Source organism: Letharia columbiana, assembly GCF_014066305.1.
Source record: "Letharia columbiana isolate WasteWater2 chromosome Unknown Sc0000024_s0, whole genome shotgun sequence".
NCBI lineage: Eukaryota > Fungi > Ascomycota > Lecanoromycetes > Lecanorales > Parmeliaceae > Letharia > Letharia columbiana.
This window is the reverse complement of record NW_023501065.1, coordinates 176,721-197,121: the sequence shown is the minus strand read 5'-3', so window position 1 is coordinate 197,121 and position 20,401 is coordinate 176,721. Positions and strand designations below refer to the sequence as shown.

The 20,401-nt window shown below is 49.8% G+C and overlaps 7 protein-coding genes across 7 annotated transcripts; 4 read left to right on the top strand and 3 right to left on the bottom strand.

The window, feature by feature from the left end:
• Positions 1-607: 607 nt before the first annotated feature.
• Positions 608-3,970, top strand: HO173_007400 (uncharacterized protein; the record flags this gene model as incomplete). The annotated part of the gene is made up of 2 exons (XM_037309304.1): positions 608-1,372; positions 1,439-3,970. 2 exons carry the CDS (start codon positions 608-610, stop codon positions 3,968-3,970), a joined length of 3,297 nt encoding a protein of 1,098 aa, XP_037163764.1.
• A 424-nt stretch (positions 3,971-4,394) lies between these two features.
• HO173_007399 (uncharacterized protein) lies at positions 4,395-6,949 on the bottom strand (the record flags this gene model as incomplete). The annotated part of the gene is made up of 4 exons (XM_037309303.1): positions 4,395-5,077; positions 5,212-5,842; positions 5,896-6,684; positions 6,737-6,949. 4 exons carry the CDS (start codon positions 6,947-6,949, stop codon positions 4,395-4,397), a joined length of 2,316 nt encoding a protein of 771 aa, XP_037163763.1.
• A 687-nt stretch (positions 6,950-7,636) lies between these two features.
• Positions 7,637-9,160, bottom strand: HO173_007398 (uncharacterized protein; the record flags this gene model as incomplete). Its single annotated transcript, XM_037309302.1, has 3 exons — positions 7,637-8,598; positions 8,651-9,006; positions 9,063-9,160. 3 exons carry the CDS (start codon positions 9,158-9,160, stop codon positions 7,637-7,639), a joined length of 1,416 nt encoding a protein of 471 aa, XP_037163762.1.
• Positions 9,161-10,086: 926 nt separating this feature from the next.
• Positions 10,087-11,528, top strand: HO173_007397 (uncharacterized protein; the record flags this gene model as incomplete). The annotated part of the gene is made up of 4 exons (XM_037309301.1): positions 10,087-10,266; positions 10,341-10,452; positions 10,503-10,960; positions 11,022-11,528. 4 exons carry the CDS (start codon positions 10,087-10,089, stop codon positions 11,526-11,528), a joined length of 1,257 nt encoding a protein of 418 aa, XP_037163761.1.
• Positions 11,529-12,170: 642 nt separating this feature from the next.
• HO173_007396 (uncharacterized protein) lies at positions 12,171-13,264 on the bottom strand (the record flags this gene model as incomplete). Its single annotated transcript, XM_037309300.1, has 2 exons — positions 12,171-12,422; positions 12,665-13,264. 2 exons carry the CDS (start codon positions 13,262-13,264, stop codon positions 12,171-12,173), a joined length of 852 nt encoding a protein of 283 aa, XP_037163760.1.
• A 1,638-nt stretch (positions 13,265-14,902) lies between these two features.
• Positions 14,903-17,401, top strand: HO173_007395 (uncharacterized protein; the record flags this gene model as incomplete). Its single annotated transcript, XM_037309299.1, has 1 exon — positions 14,903-17,401. One exon carries the CDS (start codon positions 14,903-14,905, stop codon positions 17,399-17,401), a length of 2,499 nt encoding a protein of 832 aa, XP_037163759.1.
• A 295-nt stretch (positions 17,402-17,696) lies between these two features.
• On the top strand, positions 17,697-20,143 carry HO173_007394 (uncharacterized protein; the record flags this gene model as incomplete). Its single annotated transcript, XM_037309298.1, has 2 exons — positions 17,697-18,337; positions 18,463-20,143. The coding sequence occupies 2 exons, from the start codon at positions 17,697-17,699 to the stop codon at positions 20,141-20,143; spliced, it is 2,322 nt and encodes a 773-aa protein (XP_037163758.1).
• Between the last annotated feature and the right edge of the window lie 258 nt (positions 20,144-20,401).

Below are 20,401 nucleotides of genomic sequence, written 5' to 3'. Positions count from 1 at the left end.
TTCTTAAGAGAGGACGTCCCCGCCTCATCGATTGCACAAAGCATGCTGAAAGATATGTCGCACGTTCACTCGAGTGGAGATCATTCAGTTTACGTCACTCTTTCGCCTCAAGATTGTATCAAGGTTTCCGATGCTGGTTGGGGTCAGCGACATGGCTTAGCTGGTGTCGAAAACCACAAAGTTCTTGCAGGCTTTGCTCTGTCATATCAATACGGTTTGCTATATTCTCTAAGAGACATAAACCACCATGGATATTGTCCAGACTTCTATTAGCTACATGTCGGATAGTCATATAGTGGAGTAACGTAAATCATTATGCCTGGGGGAGTGAACTAGATTACCATACCCTAGATATCAAAAAAAACAGCTTTCTTGCTTGCAATGTGTCTTCATCTTAAGATTGATTCGACTGCCATCGCAAACGATTCACTCAAAATGATATAGTATCTGAGGGGGTGACTCCGGCGGAGAAATTGCCTAGACTAAGTCTGTCGGGAAAAGTTGCTCGGCACAGATGTTCCAAAGTTTTGGAAGAAATCCCTGCGAGGGTGCGAGAAGCTTGGAACCTTTTTTCAGACCCAGCACCCAAGGCTCTGGCAGCAGAGCCATGCCTGCGAAGTCAATGAAGCTAATCGCCTCTGAATCCTCAGAAAATCAGGTTCCAGACTTCAACCCAGATGCTTTGCGAAGCTTGACCGAAAAAATTGAGAGTAATCTCAAGAATCAAGGCAAAGGAGCGGTCTCGAAAGACGCACCAGCGAGGCCGAAGACAAAGACTCTGAATGCGAAGAAGAAACCCGGAGAACATGCGGCCAAGGCTCCAGTGTCAGACTCCGCCGTCAAAGCTGCTAGTAATAGCAGTACGGCAATAGCAAAGCAAAAACCCACAGTGGCCCTAGAGACGAATGGGGGAAAGAAGAGATTGCGAGATGGGCGTGTTAAGGAAGAGAGCTATGGAACGAAAGGGAAGGATGTCAACACAATCAAGCTTGGGACCAGGAATCGAAAAATTGGATCAGACAATGACACTAATATTGACGAGGAAATACGAGCTCTTGGGGGCACGAAGGAAGATGTCGACCTCATAGCGGATGTTATGTCGGAATCAGAGATGGAAGACGATGAGGCAGGACCGAGCAAGAACTTAGGGTACGGCCTCGAGAAGGAGATGCTACAATTGGTTCGACAACTTGGTCTTGATAGAGCCGGTAAGAATGAATTGATGGTAGACTCTGAATTAGAGGAGGCAGATGAGGTAGAAGAACTAGAAGAGAACCGGGAACCTGATATGTTACCTTCAAACAAAGTAAGGAGTGGCATCAAGCTAGCTTTACAAAATGTGACGTCTGTTGACAAAGGTCAAAGATCTCTGGTCAGCAAGCAACAATACCCGTTTCCCAGTTTTTTCGATATTCATGCTGACATTGGTCTCGTATAGACTTTCCACCCTCAGTCAGAGTGGCATGCCGTTGAGCTACCCCCACTGCCTCTACCATCCCAAGAGACCTCTATCTTGCCTTTTGATTTACTAGACCGCCTTCACAATCATGCCAAGGCACTTCTGGAGAACGAAAATACGCAATACGCCAAATCGAATAGGTCCGCATCCTCTGCGCATCATTTCTATTCCGCCATCATGTCAACAGGTACGCTCTCGGACAAGATCTCGGCTTTGACATTGTCAGTACAAGAATCACCAGCTCATAACATGAAGGCTTTGGAGAGCCTTGTCAACTTGGCTGGTAAACGTAGTCGTGGTCAGGCTGTCGAAGTGCTGGGGGCTTTGAAAGATCTGTTCGGCCTTGGGAACCTTCTGCCCTCGCATCGAAAGCTCAAAACTTTTGCTAGCCAACCTGCTCTGTCTAATGCTTTTGATCCTATCAATTTCCACTGGACCTCTAGAGATCCATTGCCGAAGGAACTCAGGGAGATTCATCTCATTTCATGGGCATATGAAGACTGGTTGAAATCAATTTTCTTCAAAGTCCTAAAAACCATTGAAACCTGGTGCAATGACGAGGTAGCATTTGCCCGTGGCAAGGTTGTGGACTATGTCTGTCAGCTCCTGAAGGAAAAGCCTGAACAAGAAGCTAATCTCCTCCGACTGCTTGTGAACAAGCTCGGTGATTCTGACAAAAAGATTGCCTCAAAAACATCATTCAACATCTTACAGTTGGAAGCCACGCATCCACTTATGAAGCCGACTATCATTGCAGCCATTGAATCAAATCTACTTTTTCGGCCTGGCCAGAGCTTACATGCAAAGTACTATGCAAGCATTACTCTGAATCAGACTATCCTGAGTGGGAAAGAGAGTGGTGTTGCGAGAAAGCTGCTGGATATATACTTTGGTCTTTTCATCAAGCTTTTAGAGAAACCAGAGGAAGCGAAGCCTGTGGCTACGCGGGTCAATGACATTAGCATCAACAAGAAGGGAGAAGTCCAAGGTGGCGGAGGATCTGCCGGAAAGAAGGCGCAGAAGAAACTGGCTGAAAAAGAAAAAGCGACCACTGTTGATGGAGATCTACAAGAAAAGATGCTATCGGCGGTTCTCACTGGAGTCAACCGCGCCATACCATTCACGGATACCAACGACGAATCATTTGAGAGACATCTGGATACGCTCTTCAAAGTGACCCATTCGTCAAATTTCAATACAAGCATCCAGGCGCTCATGCTGATTCAGCAGCTCAATGGGCCTCACCAAGGCTCGACAGATAGATTTTACCGGACCCTGTACGAATCACTTCTTGATCCTCGTCTCCTGACGTCCTCAAAGCAGGCACTTTACCTGAATCTCTTGTTCAGAGCATTGAGGTCGGATCTCAACGTCAAGCGCGTCAAGGCTTTCGCAAAACGATTATTGCAGGTGGTGACTATGCACCAACCCTCGTTCACTTGCGGTACTCTTTATCTCCTCAGAGAGCTTGAAGGCGTTTTTACCAACCTCGAGGCATTCATAGATCAAGCGGAAGAAGACAGTGACGAAGAGGAAGACTTCCGGGACGTGCAAGAGCAGCTAGCTAACAGGTCAGCTCCAGATGATGGACCATCTCGACAGAAAACAAACAAGCTCGCAGCGAGATATGATGGAAGGAAACGGGATCCCGAGTTCAGCAATGCCGACCGGTCCTCTCTCTGGGAGGTCACTCCATTCCTGCAGCACTATCACCCTTCTGTCTCCCTATTTGCTACTCGACTTCTTACCCACAGCGAAATGCCTCCCAAGCCAGACCTCGCGCTAAACACTCTCATCCACTTCCTCGATCGCTTCGTATACCGCAATCCTAAAGCGACAAGCGCACCAAGAGGAGCGAGTATCATGCAACCTATGGCTGGCGGTGACACAAGCGCCTTGCTGATAACGGCTTACTCCAACAAGTCGAGCACTAGGCAGCCAGTCAACTCGGAAGCATTCTGGAAACAGTCAAGTGAAAAGGTCAATGCTGACGAAGTTTTCTTCCACAAGTACTTCAGTACGCTGGGTAGAGGCAAGGAAAAGGCTAGCAAGAAGAAGACAGAACGGAAACCGGACGCCGAGGATAGTGAAGATGAGGGCGATGAAGACGAGATCTGGAAGGCGTTGGTGGAGAGTAGGCCCGAGCTGGATGAGGGGAGTGACAGTGGCTTCGGGGACGAGGACATCGAGAGTGATATGGAAGAGCTGGACGACGATGAGCTCGACTCCGAGCTTGGTAACGAGTCCGAAAGCGCCAACGGTGACCTTTCAGAAGGTACTGAAGGCCTTGCGGATCTTGATGATGAAGACGGCGAAGGACTCTTGGACAGCGATGACGAGGTGCCCAGCAATCTTGAAGAGGGATTCGACGAGGAAGTCACCTCAAGCAAGCCGGAGTCGGTCGTGAAACCAGAGGATGAGAAGCGCGGCAGCAAGAGGCGGAGGCTGAAGAGCTTGCCTACTTTCGCATCGGCGGATGATTATGCAAAGATGTTGGAAGAGGATGATTGATCGAGAAGCCATGCTCTGTAGTGTCGAAGCACCCGCTCATTTGAGTTCCAATCGAATCATAGAGGAATTCTTCCGTCTTACCCCTTCCTTATCGTGACCGAATCCATGGGGCAACAATGTCTAGACGAATGTCATCTCACAGGGTCTCCCAAGCATTGATGGTTCTGTACAGGGTGAAATCCATGTGACTTTGACGGGTTGTAAAGGGTATGGCCTAAGCGTTACACCAATTGGGATGATTGCAAGAGTATCAGCTTCATGGTCCGTGAAACCATGTGAACGTCTCAATTGTCGATCTACGATGGGAAATGCCCCAAAGATCTGAATTTCTTTCGGAGAGCAAAGATACAACAGCATACATTCATCACAAATTTCCAGAGACTTTTGGTACATGGTGTCCAATTTAGAGTACACGCCACATATCTCACTGGTGCTTCAAACCCTCTAACCAAACGACCAACCTCTTCTTCAAAATGACACCGACCATTTTGCCTGTCCCCTCCTCCACAACACAAAGATACCGCAGACCCAATTTGCCAAACATCTCTACCGCATACTCCATCGGTGCCTTTGCACAAATACTCAGCGGCGTTCGATCGACGAAATTGCTAAGGTTGAATTCTCCTTCCTCTGCCAGACCCAGTAGCCGCACGCGGTCGGACGAGTCCCACACTCCGCCGAGATTGGTGAGGCCGAAGTCGAGCTCCCCTTCTGCGAGATACCCTTGAAGCATCCCGTCTTGTACAAGGACAAGACCGGCGTCTAATAGACCCCTTTCCTTCAGCTTATCAAGTTTTTGTTCAAGAACTTTGCGGGGTACCATGTTATCTTTGAGAACGTTAACGGTGATGTCGTCCATGGTCTGTTTTGGCGGTATGAGCTCTTCTACCAGTGTTTTCTCTCTTTGTACTAGGCTAATTGCATGATCCAGATCCAAGAACGGATGTCCGAGCACTGTTTGCGCCAGGTCATACACACCTTCGTGCTCCAGAGCATCTGCGACCCATTTGGCGACGAGTATGGCAATCATGTTCGGAACAACATACTCCAGCTCCCCGGTGAGTTCAAACATGATCACACAAAGGGAAATCGTCATACGAGAAACCCCTGCCAGCGTTGGGAGATTAGCAAATGATCACTTTCAGGCAGGGATTCTTTGAAGGCCAAAGCGTCTAATTTGCTACCGCAAAATTAATTTGTGACCCAAGCTTTCCGCAAGGATCACTGTAGGAAGTACGTACCAGCGAGAAATGCAGCGGCACCGACCATTGCAAAGATACCGGGAGAAATGGTGGTGACCCACTGGCCAACAAGACGGCCGAAGAAGGCGCCGGCGTCGAGAGCAGGAATGATGATACCAGACGGGACTTTGCAACCGAAAGTCACTATTGTGAGGACGAGCTTGACAAGGGTGCCATATACCAGCCATCCAATGTATTTTGGTGGCGAACCATTGGCCTCGTGTTGGCAGATCCAGGAACTAGTCGAACGACGACAGTCCTGGAGAAGGTTTTTGATGATTTTGTCGCCAGGCTCCCGAGTCATTGGATTAGGATACTGAAGCAGTCCGGTAGCTAGAACGACAATGAATACTTCGAACACAGGGTAGTTCTTGATGAAGCGGAATTGCCGAAAGCTTTTTGACCAAAGGAAATTACACTTGCAGAACGTGCCCCCCCAAAGACCTCCAGCTACGCCAAGGAGGATGAAAATGAGGTAGTGCACTGGAGAATATGATGTTCCATAATTCGTCTCGAAGAGCGCAAGTTTTCCAGTGCCCGTAGGGTTGAGAATTTTCAGGATCACCGCGGCCCAGAGAGAACAGAAAAAAGCTCGCCAGAGCACCTTGCGGGGAAAGTAGGTACTGATCTCCTGGGAGAAGACTCAGTACTCAGGGACGAATGCAAGGAGCCTGGAAGCCCTACCTCATAGCTGAAGAGAATACCCCCTATTGGTGCCCCAAAGGCAACCGACAGTCCCGATGAGCAGCCAGCGCTCAGTAGTTCGCGCATTTTCCTTTCATTCTCGCGGTATTTTGGGAAGCACTTCCCTATCAGGTATGCCACACACGTACTTATATGCACAAAGGGCCCTTCCTTTCCCAAACACATGCCGGTTGCGACAGCAAAGACCGCACCAACGGCCTTGACGAACAAGACTTTGAAGTCTAGGAAATGAGGAATGACGAATCCGGAAAGGATGGTCTTTATCTCTGGAATGCCTGAGCCTGCAGCAAGGTATATGGCTTTGCCAGTCACTGGTTGAATGGTGCCAGCGTCGGGCTCTTGGTGCTGGTCACCATGACCAGGTGCAGCAGCAGGTAAGGTGGATTTAGTGAGCATGGTTAGTGAAGAGCTGATAACCCCAAATGCCAATGCAAAGCCAACATATATCCCAAATGCTCGGTACCAGCCATCTGTCCACATACGCCACTCATCGCACCCTTCTCCGAGGTTCGCCCTAGTGGGGCCGTAGAAGGGTCGACGGTCTGTACAGCAGGCTTCTCGGTTTGCGAAGGGGTTCGAGGTGCAGTGACCTAGCTTCCAATCGCTCACAGTAGCTTCGGCTACATCGACGAGAAAGGCAACACAAGCTGTAAGTATGCCGATTAGAGCAGCAGCAATCCATCCGGAGCAGGCATCGAAGGTAGCGACGAGTCGATACCGAAGGCCAGGCCTGGAGTGCACGGAACGGAAGCGATAGGAGTCTTTGACCTAGGTACCGTCAATCGATCTCTTCCTTGATCTCGGAGGTAGGATAACGCACGAGCTCATGGAGCCAATCCACAGTGGTATAATCATTGTAAGGAAGGCGTTCGCCTACAGGCGCCGAGGAAAGAGCTTGTTCATCCTTGCTCACATAAGAGCCAATGATGGATTGACCATCCTCTTCGTGCTGTACGACACTCAAACGCCTATCATTGGCGGTGTGGGAGAGGAGCCCGGTACGCTCGTTCGGCTGCTCGATATCTTGCGGCATGCCTTGAAGACAGTTGAGGTTCTGTCGTAGAAGGAGGAGAAGAGTGAGAAGTGGCAAGACTGCAGGTCAATGTGTGAGTTGAGTGGCATTGTCGCGACAGGGAATGATTTTGATCATTTTGCAATGCAATTTCACGCTTAGCCATGGCTCGGGGTGGGCATATCTGTGTGGGGTAATGGGGGAGGGGGTCTTCTCCTTCTGCCATGATGATAGAGTACATGTATCTGCCATCCATCTTAGAGGTACTCTTATCTCATACGATTCAGCCAATGCAGAGAGAAAAGCAGGTGCGATTGCTGCTATCGTGATTGGGTGGAGAGTACTACTTATCTTTTGCAAAAAGTGGCATGGAAGATAAGACCCGCCCCGCCCCTGACCAAGGTTGTACGGTATTTTACTGAAGCTAGATTACGAGTAGATCCCCCTGATAAGATCTAGGTAGTCGTGGTAGCTACCTTACCTAATGGTGCCGCCCGCACTTAGAGTACCTTAGCTCGTCCCTCGCTAAGGTCAAATGGTAATGTAAAGTAAGGCAAGATTAGATTACTGACCCTCGTGAGGAATGAGAATCACAATAATATCTCTGGTCATACACCAAGTCCTTGGTGGCTCGGGGATTGGCAGCAACTTACGAATTGACCCTCGTGGCCAAAAGATTTATATACAGCTGTTTACAACCGACTACTTTTATGCTTCCCCCATGGATTTAAACCACGGCGTCTCCATCTTTAATTTCCCGTGATTCTCCCACATGTGTACACCGATTTCTTCCTCCTCCTCTTCATCACTGTTCTCTCCTCTCCTTGGCATGTGCCTCTTCATTGTTGCTCTCATTGGTTGCCTCCTGTTGCCTGCGCCTTGGCCTTTGTCATGTCCAAGCGGATGGTGCATCGATCGAAGAGCTTTGTTCTTCGCATCTCTTAAGCGCCGAGGTTGTATATGCGAGCTTGATTCCTCGGGCGTCGAACTCTCACGGGTTCGCAGTGTTTCGCCTGAGAAGGCTTGGCTGGGATGGGTCCGGATTTCCTCTACCCCCCCGGCTTTACTTGAAGTGCTGTCGTCTTCGAGGAAATTTTCCAGCCGAAACTCCTGCTCAGCGCCAAAGACGTCCTCGTTCATGTTGCTGTGGTCATATAAGTTGTTGTCTGTCGTCGACTGTCTGGGCGACTGGTTGCCCCTCGACAACACAGGTTCAGGCACAGTAATCTGGGCAGAAGCTATCGACAAAGACTTTCGATGATCGTCGTGATCACTATCGCTATTCTTTTCTCGTGGATCAGTGGGTGCCTTTTCGTCCCACCGGCGGCACTCTGCGGAAAACGCATCATGAGCACTCGAATGATGGTACCTTTTTTCTTCGAAAGATTCCCTTTGCAATCCACGCGCAGCAACAGCCATAAGCTGGTTCAGTACCACAAATTCGAGCTTCAACTTCAGGGCGTAGCTGAAAGTCTGTATCGGATGGCTGATGCCTACCTGGTTGAGGTAGAGTAGAATCACCACCAAAATATCAAAAAGCACGATAATGATATTCACATAAACAAGATCCAGCATGACACGACGTTGTCGCACACTAGATTTCAAGTTCAGTAATCCCAGCAAGGACCACACGTAGATCCCGCTCAGGACCAATTCTACCAGAGTATAACCTGAAAAAGATTATTTGGTGATTGTTAAATAGATTTTCAGAGACTGACTTACCTATCTGGTTATATCTCTCGACGATAGCGTCTCGCGGGGACCAGAGGGAAGAGGTCTTTGGATCGGGATCATAGGCAGGCCAGACAACAATCCAGGTGGGAATAATGATAAGGAATATGGTCGAAGTGATCATGATCAAAACCCAACGTTGTAGCCTGTAGCTTTCGTTGACCAAGTGGAGGCGGGAGTAAAGAACCAGCAACTGTGCAGGAGCGTAGATGGACCATCCAGTAAGGAGAAGAAAAGTGTACAATCCCCAGATATGAGCCGAATTTGGTACCAAGTACTTGAGTATGACTCCAGAGCGTCTACCGCACATGCCAATGTCCCCAGCTTCATGCTCCAATAGTAGTACCCTGTACGTTTTCTAAAAACACGCCATATTCCCACATTGACATCAAGTACGATGAACAGAGCCATTCCGACAAATGCAGCCGCGGCCAAGTTCTCGCCAGGCTTCCACTGAGGCTGCTCGGACTCGGCGACGGCGTACGGACTGTAGATACCCATGATTCGATGAGCGCGCGGTCTGTGGGCCTTGGAGAGGGACCCTCAGTAGACTTCAGCGAGAACCATAAGAAAAGAATTAACGACCATCAACGGTCGATGGGTAGATTCAAGATATGAATCAGGCTTGCACAAGTTGTCCTCATGGTATGTAGCTTTCAGGATGAATGCAAGAACAGAAAGGAGATGAATACATATAAAAGGAAGACGGGCCGTTCTGATGGGCATGACGACTGCTCCCACTGAAAATCGAACGATGAAGCAACCGATGGCTAGGTCACAACAAGAAACCTGATTGGAGCGGCAGACAGCTTTTCAAGCATGGCAAGCATAATAGATCCCGCCCTGGCAAGATGGCCAAACAATTCCACTTCGAGGAAGGTGGTTTGGTCCCCCTGCAGAGCAGTTTAAAATCGCATAGCAAAACCTCCGGCGTGCAGATACATAACGCCGTTGGGGCGTGGATGGGCAAATGACGTTGGAACGGCCTCTTCTGATATTTTCCTTGCGCACCAATTATGTACCGTGGGACCATGTCTTGACCGCCAGGGGGCATTCGAACGCCACGGAGACGGGCCCTAACCTTAATGTCGAATGACCCACTCACCCCAAGGAAAAGCAAAGTGTGAAAAAGTTGGTGGTGAAAAGTTGAGAGGAACATAAAGGATACCTGTAGCCGTTGTGGCTGGTCATTCTTTGCTTTTCGGTGAGTCCTGCAGCTTCTCTGACATCTCCGCTACGCACACCCCCGGCCAACGCAATGCTCACGCGACTAGTCTCTAGGCAGGGAAAAAATATAAAAATCTAGGAAGCCCCACAACCCTCACATCAACCACCTCAACTGAACCAAGCCAATCTCAAATTCTAGTGGCCTACGACCAATTGTGGAGCCCGCGACAGATCTTACATCCTTATGACCATTGAAGACAATGTCTTTCGACGGCACCGGCAATGACATCTTCAACGAGATCCCCTACATATCTTTGTCCTACAGCAATGCGGATTCTCAGACATCGGCACTTCGCCTGATCTTGACCCTCTTTCCGGACTGGGAACATAGTGACGGCAAAATAGAATTCATCCGTTTCAAGGATGGCATCACCAACACTGTATGCCTACGCCTTAATGGATCCCTCTTCTGGTGGAGCCCGATGGAACTTGTCTACTGATCCTGATTCTTTAGCTGCTGAAAGCTGTCAAGAGACGACCCGGCTATACTGAGGAGCAGATAGATAAAGAGGCAGTCCTACTACGGGCGTATGGCAATGGAACTGAAGTCCTGATCGATCGAGAAAGTAATTGAGGGCGAGCCGCATGAGATAGGTACTGACTGACGCTTGACTAGGGGAAGCCACTTCCCACTCGCTACTCGCCCAGCACAATCTTGCTCCTCAACTACTCGCTCGCTTCCACAACGGCCTCATGTACAGATTCATTCGGGGTCACGTCAGCAGTTCCGAGGACCTCACATCGGAACCTGTCTGGCGAGGAGTAGCACGCAGACTGGGACAATGGCACGCAACTCTTCCCATACTATCGGCCGGAAAGTCAGCTGTGATCGCCGATGCGGGCATGGAAGTACCGCTCAAGTCGTCGGCCCCAACGCCAATAGCTTCGCTGGAAGAAATCAATGCCATCACGCCTTCCAAGCCTACTCCGAACGTCTGGACCGTCATGCAGAAATGGGTTTTCGCTCTACCGACGACGAATGAGGCTCAAGTGAAACGCAAAAAAACCCTCCAGAAAGAGCTCGAACGCACGGTGGCGGACTTGGGTGACAAACCTGGATTAGGGGGCAACGGGGTACCTGGGCACTCCGAAAGAAATATGAATCAGCATGTCTCACTGATACTTTCTACTCTAGCTTGTTTTTGGCCACACGGACCTCCTCAGCGGCAACGTCATCGTGCAACCGCGTTCTGCTTTGGCTGGGGACAGCAAGATCGACACTGTTGCCTTTATCGATTATGAATATGCTACTCCCTCGCCTCCTGCTTTCGACATTGCGAACCATTTTGCCGAATGGGGTGGCTTTTCGTGCGACTTTAATGTTCTCCCAACACGTTCGGTCCGTCGTCATTTCATCGAAGAGTACCTTTCCAGCTACACCTCGCATACCAAGCTTCATCCGAACATTGATTACGTGTCTCGCCTCTTTGAAGAAGTAGATGCGTTTCGCGGCGCTCCGGGACTGTATTGGGGTATTTGGGCGCTTATACAAGCCACTATCTCACAGATCGACTTCGACTATGCATCATATGCAGAGATAAGGCTCGGCGAGTATTGGGCGTGGAGAGCCGAAGAAAACGGAAGCCGGGAACGCGATGGGAAAGAGAGGCCGTTAAGAGAAAGGAGATGGGCAGAAGAATAGTCGGCGTTCTGTCCAAGGTCTCAACACCTCGGACGCCTGGATAGTGTTGGTGAAAAGCGTCTGGAGGCAGATTTGGCTTGGCTTTGCGCAGTGCATGGCGCTGGCGTTGGTCTTCAACTACGAAGTATACCCCTAATAGAGTACAGTAACAGAGATATAAACTCGAAATGGTAAATATAAAACATAAGCTGGGCCTACGGGCTGTCTCATGAATTGAAGCATAGTAGCATATGGCATGGCAGGATTGCAAGAACCCGTAGCGCGGGAATTCGCTGCCCTCCAATGGATCAATTCGGAGAACTTGACCCAGGACTCGACCATTGTCTGGGGGCATGGTGACGCTCAGTCCTCTGGTCTTCGGACGACCATGTCTTAGAAAGAAGAGCAGATGGAATGTTACTTTCCTTGAAATCGATCTCTTGCTATTAAGTCTCATCCTCTAATCCCCATTAGCCACCAAAATTCCCCATTTTCACACGGAATCACTTCTCTTGATGAACGAAACGCCAACTTTGCCAAAATCTAATAGAAAAATGAAAACGTTCATCGCAAATAGATGCCCAGCAGCGCAAGCACGAGCTCGTCAAATTAGCATACTCCAGCCCGCTTCCAGCTCTCTCCTGGTTACGCTCTTGGTGTACCTCATTGCTCTCCGCCGAAACCGTTGGCCTTAGCCAAATCCACACCGCCAACCCACCAAGCGCCCGCTTTGACAATCTCCATCACAGTCTCAACCTGACTTTCCTGTCGTGGGGCGTATATCATAACGAAACCAGAGGGTAACAGTTCTTTGCCATGGACGTACTTGCCTGCAAGCGGGTGTCTCTCTCCCCAGCCGGCGGAAAGCACGATTGAAATGTCAAGCGGGTGAAGCGTAAGGTGCATGCTAGAGTCCTGGAGATGCCAGAGATGGTCAGCGGTGGTCTCTATTGATAGTAGTGAATAGCAGAGATGTCGTCCCGAGAGCAAGATTTACGATATAAGGGAAATTCCTATGGCACAAGCCGAGGAGACGGCGGAAAGGTGTTTGCTAGCTGCTGCATAAATTTGCTGGACGTCCTTGAACAAGAAGACAGGTCTCAGAGGACACAACGAACCAGATGCCCATTTGAATTTTGATGACCTGGACAGCTTACCATAGCATGTAGATGACAGATCTCCCCGGTATCCTGACAGGTTGGATTCAGATGGCTAAATCCCGGGTGCACTGTGTCATTAGGGGGCGCTGACTGAGTACAGGCAGAAAGGAATAGAGCAAGACCGTTTTTTTCGAAGCAGGAGCTGCCCTTACGTATTAGAGATGGAAACGCGGCCGCAAGTTTGTGAAGACCGTCTCGAAGAACATGATGCAGTTCAGCCGTGCACTTTTGGTCCAATTGGCGATGTGGGGCGATCCCGGCAACAGTAGGGCGAGGACCCGAACGTTGTGGCAATTGCCGCAGGTATCCGTTTGTAGGAAAGACGGTTTCTGCCAGTGATGGGGGCCGTAAGGGATCGCTGATGGTGAAAAGACGCAGATATGACACACGGAGGTAGCCTGGGAAGGTCTTTGGGGTGCCACCAGGGCCCAAGGCCAAGAAGACGTGGTAGTCCTTGAGCACAAAACGGTAGGCAGGAAGAATAAGGATCGTGATCAGAAGACCTGGATAGAGAAGGTAGCTGAGCTTGGAAGGAGAATTTGGAGTGATCAGGATGTCGGTGAAATTTTTGACGCCTTGATCAAGGACGGCTGCCATGATGGGCAACACCTGAGGCTGAATAAGGTGGAAATGTGGCTTGGGGCGGAAGAGGTGTCTGTACTTAATCAAAAGGGAAGTGAGCCAAATGCTCGTGGCGGAGGATAATATTGAGACTGTGATGGTGGTAAGCAGCTGGTAATTAAATGGGCCATTGTGAAGAGTGAAGGCATACCGGCCTAAAATTGGTTTGAGAGAGATGGGTGACCTCATACCTTGTCACCAGCAATTGCGGGAGAACTTCCCGAGACCATCAAAACAATGCCCCACCAAAATGCCGACAAGCAAGAGCAGCAAATAATAACAACCTGAGACAGCTGACGATAATCTAGAACGCAAAGGTTTACTCTTTTCGGTTATATGCAGATGTGCCCTGAATGCGCGAACTGCACAAGTCCGCAAAGCCATGCACAAGAGATCGCTTGATAAAAAAAAAATGGGGGAAAAAAAAAGTGCATGGTTGACTTTCATCTTTGCCATGTATCTTAGTAATACATGGGAAGAAGGTACACCATCTTCTTTTCCAAGGAAGGAGTGGAAGAATTATGGCAGCTCTCCAACGCAGACATTAGGCTACATGTAGCCCAATCGACCTTTTGTGGCCTGATACTCGCTTCGGGACCATTTTCTCCAAGTGGCTTGCGCCATGCAGCGACCGTGTACACTTGTGAAAGATAGCATTGGTTGGAACATGTACCTTACAGGCAAGCCATGAAAAGCAGAGCTCTCAGTCAATCCGAGCTGGCGGAGGATAGCCTGCAGCAACCAGGATAAGAGACACTGCTGGCAATCAAGTGCCTTGAAGTGGAGCATTGAGCAAGACTTTTCACACATGCCTGACGAGGTGAACCATCATCCATGCACTTCGGCAAGGTATTATGTTCCAGCGTTTCTCCAACAGGAGAAGACAACCCTCTGTGGAATTGGCAAAATCCCAAATCGTAGATAAACATGCAGCATTCTGCCGGCGAAGCGATGCGGTAAATTCGGTACAGACAGGCTGGGCTCGGATGTTGAAGACTTTGGTGCAGGATATGGAACCAGTAAGATTATATTGGGCTAGACGACATTCTCCAAGCCGTGGCTTTCGAATGCCGTCAACTTCCAATCTCATTGGCTATTGTATGTGACCGGAACAATTTCTGTCAGCATGGTAAGTGGTGTGAAGAAGATAGGCACAATGTTTATACTCGTAATTGTATGCCCTCGATCAAATAAATATCAATGAGCGTCGACATCAGCAAAATGCACCAGCGAACTTCCCGTTCGATTTAAACCCATTGGGATCGCTGCCCAGTCAACGTGACCTTTCCCGTCAACAAAGAACGCGCCAATTGCACCGAGGGCATCTGTCAAAATCCACCAAATGTGCCAGAAACAAGAGCAACCACGAGTGGTTATGCTTTCCCACATCTATGTGAGCCTAACCTCATACTTGTATGCAAATTGCGCATTTGCTTCGAACAAAAACCCTCATTGTAGACAGAGCAGACCGCGCCAGCGAACAGTGTCTACTTTCTCATAGCTCGCCTAGCGCTTGACCTCGAGACCATGAACGTCCGACCTGCGAGTATATGAGAGCAAGGACTTCAATCCATTGCATCGGCGCCCGTTTCTCCCACTCCACCTCTGTCCATCATGGGTAGACTACACCGCCCCAGGAGTGTCTTGGCGGATGAAAATGATCGCTACGACCCAGATGTCGAAAAGTACGACTCCGAGCGAACCGACTCTTCAGTCGAGTATGAACGCAACACAATGCCGTCAACCTACTCCATTTCCTCCCGCGAGAGCTCCGGCTCCTATCAACCCATGCTTCCTAATCCCAACTCTGGACGAAAGAAGCAAATAGAGTCATATAGACCACCAAGCAGAAAGACAATGAGATATCTTTGCTTGGCTTTGTTTACGACGTTATTGATATTCATTCTGACTTTGGTACGAGCCAGCTGGACATCCTCGAGACAGTTAGAAATGGGACCGGTGGATAAGCAGCCGCCAAAGCCGCCCCCATGGGAAGACTTTCCGTTCTTGAAGAGATACTTCGGAGGCATAAGGTCGCTGGTACCTAGAGAAGAGAATATACCAGAGTATCCGAGCGACCAAGGACCAGAGTCAGCACCTTCGAATGCATCAATTGAGGCAAATAAGAATAAGTCCCTTCCAAAGAGCATTCCGTTCAATCCATATCCAGAATATCAATCAGCGGCCTACAAATCGGAGTATGGGGAGAAGTATGAGTGTTTCCTGGACCCCAAAGACCTAATACAGATACCTCGCGTCCATTACTACAAAGGCGTACCTTTGGGGCTGCCTGATGCTGTGATGGGCTCACACGATGTCCTTGGCCTACGGGAAGATGTTTGCTTTGAACGATTTGGAAGACTGGGGCCGTACGGATACGGCTACAGTGTCCGAAGAGGCGGTACAGGTGCAGGTCTGAATGGGGAGAGAGAGGGGGCGGAAGAGATGTGGAAAGAAAGAGGGAATCCTACAGAAGTGGACTATACTGGAGTCAGATGGGTAGCAGCTCAAGATGCCTGTGTATCCAAGAACAGGATGAGATTTGGAGTTGTAGCCAATGAAACCTCAGCCAATGAAATTTTCCTCAAGATGGATGCAGGAAATACTCAGGACGAGACCAAAACCCATGGGGTCGAGAGGAGAGAAATCTCAACGTCCTCCAATCAGACCAAAGCTGTGCATGGTGTGCTACCTACGAAAGCAGTGACAGTTCTTCCTCGGACCGCTATAGTGATCCGAACCTGGTGGGATCGTCAATATAGCGCGGAGGACATTGTCTACTTACGATCCATGATCGTCGAACTTTCGCTCTTGTCTGGTGGAGAGTATACGGTCCACTTCCTCGTGCATGTCAGGGACGACAATGTACCAATCTGGGCAGACAGAAAGATCTATGACCGGGTGCTCGAGAATTCGCTCCCTGAAGAGTTTCGAGGGATGGGTATCCTGTGGAGCGAAAGACAAATGAGCCTCATCTACGGTGGCCTGCAGGAAAGCTTCTTCCGAGATCTCCCAGTCCATGGGGTATATCGAGGTGCATATATGGCTCTCCAATACTTTTCCCATCAAAACCCCCAGTACGAGTACCTTTGGAATTGGGAGATGGACGTGCGGTACACCGGTCACTGGTACCACCTGTTTGGTAGGGTCGCTCAGTGGTCTAGGGATCAGCCACGTAAAGGACTTTGGGAACGCAATGGCCGATTCTATATACCTTCTGTCCATGGCACCTGGGAAGACTTCAAACAAATGATTCGAGTGCAGTCAGAGATGGGGACCAATAGTCCTAACAACGTCTGGTCCGGATTAAAGGCTGGCGCTGCAGACATTCCTGGTTCGCCACAGGGAAAGACAGACAAACCTGTCTGGGGTCCTGAAGGTCCTGCAGACATGCTCGGCGCACAAGATGACCCAATCCCACCAACGACATTTGAGAAAGACAGATACGCGTGGGGTATTGGTGAAGAAGCAGACTTCATAACCTTCAGTCCTCTCTTCGATCCCGATGGGACTACTTGGTTCTATGTCAATGATGTTACCGGCTACAACACCACGCAAGGTCTGCCACCGCGGAGAGCCACTATCGGCACTTCATCGCGCCTTTCCCGTCGTCTGCTGCAGACAATGCATCGCGAGACATTTCTTGAAAGACACCACATGTTCTCCGAGATGTGGCCAGCATCCGTGGCCCTTCACCATGGTTATAAAGCAGTGTACGCCCCTCATCCGGTGTACGTTGACCGCAAATGGCCGACAGCGTACCTTGCTGGAGTGATGAACGGTGGAAGGAACGGAGCGTCAGGTGGAGCAAGAACAAGTGTATATGGAGGACGAGAACACAATTTCAAAGGCACCACCTGGTTCTACGACGCAGGATTTGCACCGAATCTATGGCGCAGATGGCTGGGGTATAAAGTCGATAATGATGGTGGAGAGCAAGAAGAGATGGCCGGAGAAGGACGCATGTGCTTGCCCGGAATGCTTTTGCATCCCGTGAAGGGAGTGCGCATGGTGGTGGAAGGGGGCAAAACGATTGAGGAAGAAGAGATTGAGGAAATGGGAGCATTGGCTTCAAACTCTGAGTTGGATTGGGAAGACGAAAAATGGGCATGAATAAATACCCTTCTGATGTAAATTCAAGGTTTGGTCTATATGGCAAGCGATGGCGCAAAGTTGGATAGTCTGGTCAATTAGCACATACTGATGAAGAACAGTACATGTTTCTGAACGTTCATGCGCTTCTGTAAAAACCTTTTATCGAATGAGCACAAATCAATCTCCACGAATAGTGTTGTATATCATTCCCTCGCGTTCGCTAGGGCCGAAGTTCACCCGATCAAGATTTTTGGCTCCGCCTCGTCCGCTCCCTCGCTGCTAGGAAACTCATTCTTAGGAAATACAAAGTGCCATGGCACCCCAACCGTATTCCCAAAAGCGCAAAGCGGTCACTCGTGACTCTCCAGAAGCTGATGAAGTGCTTTTGAGTGACGGCGGGGACGACTTTGAGATAGCGCTGCTCAATGGTATCCAGTCGCAGAGCGAGGACGACAGAGACGAGGAAGACGAGGACGCAAGTAGCGATCTTTTCGGAGGGGACAGCGAGCTCGAAGATGAGGGGGGCTCTGAAGATGAGATCGTCAGTGACGAGGTACCTTCGGATGAAGAAGGGGACCTGGCAGATGTGAAGCAGAACGACACAGCTACTTTACGTGCGACAGAGGGGAATGACGGTGTTGAGAGACCACCTCCAAATCACAAGATTACAGAAGATGCCAATGGCAACCCTCGTTACATCTACACTGAGATAGACCCTGTATACGACTCTGATGACAGCGACGCTCCTCCGACTCAGAACACAATCGGCAATATTCCTCTGTCATTCTACGACTCCTACCCCCATATTGGATACGATATAAATGGCAAGAAAATTGCACGGCCGGCAAAGGGGGAGACTTTGGACGCCTTGTTGGATAGTATCGAAGTGCCCAAGGGATGGACTGGTCTCACCGATCCGGCAACTGGCGAGCCGCTGGAGCTGAGCCAGCAAGAGTGCGTATTTTCCGAGTCCATATTTTCTCTTCTGGACCAAATCTTGAAGGTTACTCTCGAGACATATTTCATGGCTCGATACTTCCCTTTGAGTGTGCAACACTGACGGCGAAATTATAATCTAGGTTAGAGATTTTGAAAAGGATTCAGATGAACGAGGTACCAGACGAAGGCTATGATCCGTACCCTGCCACGGTAGAGTACTTCACGGGTAAAACGGAGACGATGCCATTGAGCGCTGCGCCAGAGCCCAAGAGAAGATGGATACCTTCCAAGCACGAATCGAAGCGGGTCATGAAGATTGTTCGAGCTATACGAGAGGGCAAAATCTTACCATATAAGCCTCCACGGGAAGAGACAGAAGATGAGCTTGAAGTCAGACGCTACGACATCTGGGCGAACGAAGTTGCTAGACCAGATCATCCCATGAATGTGCCTGCTCCAAAGCTACCTCCTCCCGGCTACGAACAAAGCTACCATCCACCACCGGAGTATCTCCCTGATCAGAATGAGAAGAAGGCTTGGGAGAATACAGATGAAGAAGAAAGAAATCAGGAGTTTTTGCCGACAAACCACGACGCGTTGCGAAAAGTGCCGGGCTATGAAAAATTTCTCAAGGAAAGATTCGAGCGATGTCTGGACCTCTATCTCGCACCAAGAGTACGCAGGAGTAAGCTGAATATAGACCCCGAGTCTTTGCTTCCCCAATTACCAAGCCTAGAGGAGCTAAGGCCATTTCCCACCACTTGCGCAACCTTATTTCGTGGCCACGATGGTCGAGTACGCAGCTTGGCAGTGGATCCTTCAGGGGTTTGGTTGGCGAGCGGCGGTGATGATGGTACGGTCAAAGTATGGGAACTTTTGACTGGCCGTCAGATATGGTCAGTCAAGTTGGGTACCGAAGATGCGGTCAACGTCGTCCGATGGAGACCGAGCACTGAAGCGATCATTCTCTCCGTCGCAGTCGGCGAAGATGTCTACCTACTAGTGCCACCTGTTGGAGATCCTGAGATCGAGACTAAGGGCCGAGAGGTTCTTGATGCAGGTTGGGGATACGCTGCAAATGGCGCGACCAGCAATGCAAAGAAGGAGCCTGCTACTCAGTGGACACGCCCAGGAGTCCGTCTTGAAGAGGAAGGCGTGCTAGTCAAGTTCAGTCTACGAAAGACTGTCAAAGTAATTTCTTGGCACCGTCGAGGTGAATACTTCAGTACGGTCTGTCCACAGGCTCAAAGCAGCGCCGTCGCCATCCACACGATCTCGAAACATCTCACGCAGCTTCCTTTCCGAAAGCTGAAAGGGCTTGCTCAATCGGCTTCGTTTCACCCGTCCAAGCCCATCTTCCTAGTCGCTACACAACGTTATATCCGCTCTTACGATCTTTCCAAGCAGGAGTTACTGAAGATCATTCAACCAGGAGCCCGGTGGATTTCATCATTCGATGTGCATCCGGGTGGCGACAATTTGATCGTGGGTACTTATGATCGGAGACTCCTCTGGCATGACCTGGATCTCTCGGTCCGTCCGTTCAAGGTGTTGCGCTATCACAGCAAGGCCATCCGAGCGGTGAAATTCCACCAAGGCGGACTACCGCTTTTCGCCGATGCATCTGACGACGGCAGTCTGCAAATATTTCACGGCAAGGTAGTGGGAGACATGATGGAAAATGCGACCATTGTGCCGCTGAAGGTGTTGAGGGGTCACACAGTCAAGAAGGAGTTGGGCGTTCTGGATTTGGACTGGCACCCTACCCAGCCGTGGCTCGTGAGCGCAGGCGCTGATGGAACTTGTCGGCTGTGGACATGATTGACTGATGACTCTCGAGAGCGGCGGAGGGAGAGGCGGATGGGATCCGAGGCGAGTGTCCCGAATGGATCTATTCGCGGTTTACTTTATCCGCAAGGACAATAGTAAAAAAAAGAGGGTAAGGTAAGGTACAATAGGAAACCGCTAGCGCGAAACTAGTTACCCGCAGGAGTGGTGGGAGCTTCTAATTTCTACAAACAGTCCTCAATAGAATTATAGAGAGGACTCAATCACGCATCCGAACAACAATAACAAGCA